Below are 6,199 nucleotides of genomic sequence, written 5' to 3' on the forward strand. Positions count from 1 at the left end.
AGAGATAACCCATGCACATATGGTCACCTTATCTTTGATAAAGGAGGCAAGAATATACAATGGAGAAAAGACAGCCTCTTCAATAAGTGATCCTGGGAAAACTGGACAGCTACATGTAAAAGAATGATATTAGAACACTTCCTAACACCATACACAAAAATAAACTCAAGATAGATTAAAGACCTAAATATAAGGCCAGACACTATAAAACTCTTAGGAGAAAATACAGGCAGAACACTCTATGACATAAATCATAGCAAGATGCTTTTTGACCCATCCCCTAGAGAAATGGAAGTAAAAACAAAAATAAACATATGAGACCTAATGAAACTTAAAAGCTTATGCACAGCAAGGGAAACCATAAACAAGACGAAAAGACAACCCTCAGAATGGGAGAAAATATTTGCAAGTGAAGCAACTGACAAAGGATTAATCTCCAAAATATACAAGCAGCTCATGCAGCTCAATATCAAAAAAACAAACAACCCAATCCAAAAATGGGCAGAAGACCTAAACAGACATTTCTCCAGAAGATATACAGATTGCCAATAAACACATGAAAGGATGCTCAACATCACTAATCATTAGAGAAATGGAAATCAAAACTACAATGAGTTATCACCTCACACCAGTAAGAATGGCCATCATCAAAAAAACTACAAACAATAAATGCTGGAGAGGGTGTGGAGAAAAGGGAACCCTCTTGCACTGTTGGTGGGAATGTAAATTGATACAGCCACTATGGAGAACAGTATGGAGGTTCCTTAAAAAACTAAACAGAACTACCATATGATCCAGCAATCCCACTACTGGGCAAATACCCTGAGAGAACCATAATTCAAAAACAGTCATGTACCACAATGTTCACTGCAGCACTATTTACAATAGCCATGACATGGAAAGCAACCTAAGTGTCCATTGACAGATGAATGGATAAAGAAGATGTGGCATGGGCTTTCCTGGTGGCACAGTGGTTAGGAGTCCGCCTGCCAATGCAGGGGACACGGGTTCATGCCCTGGTCTGGGAAGATCCCACATGCCGCAGAGCAACTAGGCCGGTGCATCACAACTACTGAGCCTGTGCTCTAGAGCCCACGAGCCACAGCTACTGAGCCCACGTGGCACAACTACTGAAGCCCGCGCACCTAGAGCCCATGCTCCGCAACAAGAGAAGCCACCACAACGAGAAGGCCGCGCACCGCAACGAAGAGTAGCCCCCGCTCACCACCACTAGAGAAAGCCCGTGTGCAGCAACAAAGGAGCCAATGCAGCCAAAAATTAAAAAATAATAAATTTTTAAAAAAAGATGGGCACATATACACAATGGAATATTACTCAGCCATAAAAAGAAACAAAATTGAGTTATCTGTAGTGAGGTGGATGGACTTAAGAGTCTTTTATCAGAGTGAAGTAAGTCAGAAAGAGAAAAACAAATACTGTATGCTGATACATATATATAGAATCTTAAAAAAATGGTTCTGAAGAAGGTAGGGGCAGGACAGGAATAAAGATGCAGACGTAGAGAATGGACTTGAGGACACAGGGAGGGGAAAGGGTAAGCTGGGACGAAGTGAGAGAGTGGCATGGACATATATGCACTACCAAATGTAAAATAGTTAGCTAGTGGGAAGCAGCTGCATAGCACAAGGAGATCAGCTCGGTGCTTTGTGACCACCTAGAGGAGTGGGATAGGGAGGGTGGGAGGGAGACGCAAGAGGTAGGGGATATGGGGATATATGTATACATATAGCTGATTCACTTTGTTATACAGCATCAACTAACACAACAATGTAAAGCAATTATACTCCAATAAAGATGTGGAAAAAAAAAATTAACCGCACCTCCACCTCCTCCACGCAGTAGCTTGTGATCCTCACCTTTTGGAACAGTGTAGGTTAATTCATTCATGCATGCATCCAATAAATATTGAGAGCCTACCACGTGTCAAGCATTGTCCTAGGAGTTGAGAGGGGACAAGAGCAAACAGGTCAGCTTCGATCCCTGCCTCCCCCACCATGCAGTCTGGACGCAGGGTGGGGTCAGAGGACAGCATGTAGGCTGGAATGACGAGTACAGCAGGGCGGATTCTCGAAAAGAGCCTTAGAATGGAGAGACGGTTTTGTAAATGACCGAGTCTAGACAAGTCACTGAACCCCCCTGAGCCTCTGCATTTCCAAATTTGTAAAACGGGAACTTACCTTGCAGAACTGTTGTAAGAACTGAAGCTGTTCACAGCGTTTCAGTGGGCCCTCAGTAAACGGCCTCAGTAGGCAGAATGGTTATGGTTATTTCTAGAGAGGTGGTATGAGGGTTGCAACACGTATGGCAAGTGCCCGGTGGTAACGTCTGGGTGGAAGAGCCCTCGCTGGGCAGAGGGGCAACCGACCGCCTCGGGCCCCTCAGCGAGTCACGAGGTTTCTCGGTTATCCTTGCTCCAAACACCTCCCTAATGCCCCTTACCGGACTCCACACAAAGCCGCCCCGCTCCCGCCGTCACGTACTGCAGGTGAGGCGGACACGCACGCCTTCCCCCCAGATCCTGCCGGGGCCATAGCGAGGTCGTGGCACGCTTAACGCATGCGCAACCTGCATGCAGGCACGCGGCGCGGCCCGTCCCGCCCATCCAGGAGGCGGGGTCGTGCGGCCTGGGCTCCGCCCTGGAGCGTCCGGCCCTGCCGCGGGCCCCGCCTCCAGCTCGCTGGGAACTGCCTAGAGCCGGGATCCAGCTGGCTGAACCAGGCAGGGAGCGCCTGGGAACTTTAAGGAGGGGGCGGGCCTGGGGGCGGTGGCCCCAGGAGCGGTTGCCGCGGGGACTGGGCGGTGACGCGGCTCGAGGGCGGAAGTGAGAAAGTTGCCTGCGTCCCGAGAAGAGTTGGCGGAGCTGTACGCGCGGCGCCGCAATGGGGGGCTCGGGCAGTCGCCTGTCCAAGGAGCTGCTGGTTGAGTACCAGGTGCGTGAGACGCCAGTCCCTAGGGAGTTTGCGCGCGGTCCTGCGCTCGGGGGTGTGGGGGTGTCCCCGAGCGGCGGCAGGGCGGCGGACGCGGCCTCTGGCCCCGGGCCGCCTGCTGACCCCCTGTCTTGTTTTGCCTTCCAGGACTTGACGTTCCTGACCAAACAGGAGATCCTCCTGTAAGTCCTGTCTCGAACCTCACCCCTGGGATCTTCTAGGGACGACTTCGGGGGTGGGGGGCGGGGGAGGCTCTGTCTTACAGGTGGGCAGAGGCCCCGCCAGAGTGAGGGGCAGGGGCCTGCCTGAGGTCAGGAGCTGAGCCGGAACTGGAGTGCAGGGCCCCGGGCGCTAGGCTGTGCCCTCTTCCCGGCACGACCTCCCCGCTGGCGCCGGCGGCCGCAGCTGTGCACCGTGGAGTCACCTCGCAGCTTCCAGCCAAAGTTGGGCGCTCTTTGACCTCGCTCCACTGGCTTCTGCATAACCGAAGTTCCTGCTCCAGTCCAGCAGGGGCTGCTGTAGTTTTGGGCTGCTTTACCTACAGGCAAAGCCAGAGAAGGCTTGGGGAGCCTGGCTCCTTCTTTACCTGAAATAATACAGTAACCGTTAACGCTTATTGAGTACTTGCCGTGTGCCAGGCTGTGCTACGAGGTTGTCTACATTACCTAATTTAACCCTCACGACGGAGGTATGGGGACAATGGAACAGTTTGATAATTTGCCTAAGACTGAGTAGGAGGATTTGAACTGGGACTGGAACCCCCTTCCTAGCCGTGGACAAGCTTTATGTGGCCAGGGCACTTGAGTGAGACGATTCCTGAGCTTCTCTGGGCAAAAATAATCCCAGTGGGAATGAGATGATGCCTAAGGAGGAGATAGTTCAGGATAGCTGCTTTGAGGAGCAGCAGGAGATTCCTGAAATGAAATGAGAACGAGATTTCAGTTCAGCTCTTTTCATTTGTTCTTCAGGGCCAACTTCTGGCTCCTTCCCAGACCTCTCTATCCCTCGGGGGGTCTAGAACCGGGGCCCAGTGCCTGGGACACAGTGGGCCCGCAGTCAATACCCATTGCAGGAATGGACTCCCAGCCTATACTGTCTTGTGATATATTTCCTCTTGGCTTATGCCTGAGACTCAGACATACTGTGTTTGGGGCTTAGCTCCTCACCTGGTTTATAATGGGTAGCAAGGCAAGGAGTGGGGATGTAATCCACTCAGGAGGGGACAACAACAGGTTCCCCTCCTTCTGCCAGAGCCCACAGGCGCTTTTGTGAGCTGCTTCCCCAGGAGCACCGGAGTGTGGAGGAGTCACTGCAGGCACGAGTGTCCTTGGAGCAGATCCTCAGCCTTCCAGAGCTCAAGGTGCCGGCCCCCCAGCCTCCCTCTGTTCCTCCTTTTGAGATCATGTGGTCACTGGTCCCCATTCTCGTCTTTTCCCTTTTTAGCCGACTTCCTGGGGGCTAGGGCTTTACCAAAATCATCCAAGGGAATTATATAGAAGGGTGTTTTGCAAACTGGGATTCTCAGACATATTCTTGGAGGTTCAAACAAGTTTTATCCTTTAAGAGGAGTTGAATTACCTTATTAAAGCTTGAGAAACCCTGTTCCAGAGGCTGATTGCTCTCCATAGGGCTGCTGTGAAAATTGCTACAAAGTGCCTGGCCTAGTGCCTATAACACAGTAAGTGCTCAGTGAAATGTTTTGTGTTTTAAAATAACCAGCCCATCTTGTCCTCTTTGCTTAGGATGACTTCCTCTTCCTTCTGTGCTCCCAGGCCTGCCTTTGGGTTAAGCTCTGACTCCTGGGAAGCCATCCCCAGCTGGGTCGTTGGTCCTCCTGACCTCCGTGCTGGCCCCAAAGCGCTGATAGTTCTCCCCTCGAGAGCCTGAACTGTTCCCTCCAGTTTCCCAGTGGGGTTTGACTTGGGCTGCATCCTGTGGCATTCATAGGCTTTCTTGCCTAGGCCAACCCCTTCAAGGAGCGAATCTGCAGGGTCTTCTCCACTTCCCCAACCAGAGACAGCCTGAGCTTTGAGGACTTCTTGGACCTCCTCAGTGTATTCAGTGACACAGCCACCCCAGACATCAAGTCCCACTATGCCTTCCGCATCTTCGGTAAGAACCAGGGGCCAGGTGGAACACCACCCCTTCCAACATGGTCTTTGTGGGCGTACTGTTTGGGAGCTGGGGGTCAGGAGCTTGGAGCTCATCTTGACCACATCTTTTTTGGCTTCCTGTGTCTGCTTTCTAGATTTTGATGATGACGGAACCTTGAACAGAGAAGACCTGAGCCAGCTCGTGAACTGCCTCACGGGAGAGGGTGAGGACACACGGCTCAGTGCCTCTGAGATGAAGCAGCTCATCGACAACGTGAGCAACGGGGCCGGGCTCGGCTGGGCCAGGCCGGGGAGCAGGAGGGAAGGGTTGGGCTTTGGTCTGAAGCTTTCCCTTTCCCAGATCCTAGAAGAGTCTGACATTGATAGGGATGGAACCATCAATCTTTCTGAATTCCAGCATGTCATCTCCCGCTCACCAGACTTTGCCAGGTATGACTGTGGTGCTCATTTGCTGCACTGAGTCTGCGACGTTATTATGGGAGGCAGTACCTGGGGTTAGAGAAAGCCTCCTGCTTCCTCTGAATGTATTAGAGTAGCTCTTCTTCTAGAGGGGACTCACAGATATGGGACACAGCCCATTCCAAAGGGTCTTGGGGGAGAGGTAGGTAAGTTTGGGTTTAGTCTCTACCTTCCTCTGCCAGCAGAAAACCCAATGCACTCTTCTTTTGTTCAGCTCCTTTAAGATTGTCCTGTGACAGGAGCCACAGCGTGTGTCCCAGCACCATGTCGAAGAAACTTTCCACTGCTGAGCCATGGCCAAGGTTACCCCTGTGTTGCCAGGGCCGGCCAAGCTGGCCCAGCCTGGAGGTGGCACTGCGCAGTCTTGCCTGGGACAGGGGAGGGTCCTCCATGTCAAGGCTTCTCCCCTTTTCACTGTCATTGTCATTGCTGTTTGTGTTTCTACTAATCAGTAATAAAGGTTTAGAAGTTTTGAGCCTTTGTGTGACACTAGAAACGCTGGCATGAGGAAGGAGTGGACTTCTAGGAGCCTTCGGTCACACTCGGAATAAGGATCTAAAGAAGCAGACAGGGCTTCCCTGGTGGCGCAGTGGTTGAGAGCCCGCCTGCCGATGCAGGGGACGCGGGTTCGTGCCCCGGTCCGGGAAGATCCCACATGCCGCGGGGCGGCTGGGCCCG

The 6,199-nt window shown here is 52.0% G+C and overlaps 3 protein-coding genes across 6 annotated transcripts in view; 1 reads left to right on the forward strand and 2 right to left on the reverse strand.

The window, feature by feature from the left end:
* The window catches only part of GDPGP1 (GDP-D-glucose phosphorylase 1), a 14,704-nt gene extending 12,676 nt beyond the window's left edge, over positions 1–2,028 (reverse strand). The window contains exon 1 of one of the 4 annotated variants that reach the window (XM_028494897.2): positions 1,939–2,028. The gene's annotated coding sequence lies outside the window, so the exon portion shown is untranslated. Of the gene's footprint in view, positions 1–1,841 lie in introns of all 4 variants that reach the window. The other 3 variants (XM_028494899.2, XM_028494896.2, XM_028494895.2) reach the window with 3 other exon arrangements.
* TTLL13 (tubulin tyrosine ligase like 13) overlaps positions 1–2,704 on the reverse strand; it is a 28,683-nt gene extending 25,979 nt beyond the window's left edge. Inside the window, 2 exon segments of the mRNA XM_055087933.1 lie at positions 1,939–2,099; positions 2,199–2,704. Of these exon segments, the coding sequence (XP_054943908.1) occupies positions 1,939–2,053 (115 nt within the window). The 5' untranslated portion in view covers positions 2,054–2,099; positions 2,199–2,704.
* An 88-nt stretch (positions 2,705–2,792) lies between these two features.
* Positions 2,793–5,996, forward strand: CIB1 (calcium and integrin binding 1). The gene is made up of 7 exons (XM_007106059.2): positions 2,793–2,951; positions 3,096–3,130; positions 4,200–4,308; positions 4,910–5,060; positions 5,197–5,315; positions 5,403–5,491; positions 5,736–5,996. Exons 1-7 carry the CDS (start codon positions 2,901–2,903, stop codon positions 5,755–5,757), a joined length of 576 nt encoding a protein of 191 aa, XP_007106121.1. The 5' UTR covers positions 2,793–2,900; the 3' UTR covers positions 5,758–5,996.
* The last annotated feature ends 203 nt before the right edge of the window (positions 5,997–6,199 follow it).

This window comes from Physeter macrocephalus, chromosome 11 (genome assembly GCF_002837175.3).
Source record: "Physeter macrocephalus isolate SW-GA chromosome 11, ASM283717v5, whole genome shotgun sequence".
NCBI lineage: Eukaryota > Metazoa > Chordata > Mammalia > Artiodactyla > Physeteridae > Physeter > Physeter macrocephalus.

What these genes read in the sequence shown, in the direction of transcription:
- CIB1 (XM_007106059.2), top strand. Translation starts at nt 2,901, where the DNA reads ATGGGGGGCTCGGGCAGTCGCCTGTCCAAGGAGCTGCTGGTTGAGTAC. An exon ending in ACCAAACAGGAGATCCTCCT is followed by an intron (nt 3,131 to 4,199) that starts GTAAGTCCTGTC and finishes TCCTTCTGCCAG; the next exon opens with AGCCCACAGGCGCTTTTGTG. An exon ending in TCAGCCTTCCAGAGCTCAAG is followed by an intron (nt 4,309 to 4,909) that starts GTGCCGGCCCCC and finishes TTTCTTGCCTAG; the next exon opens with GCCAACCCCTTCAAGGAGCG.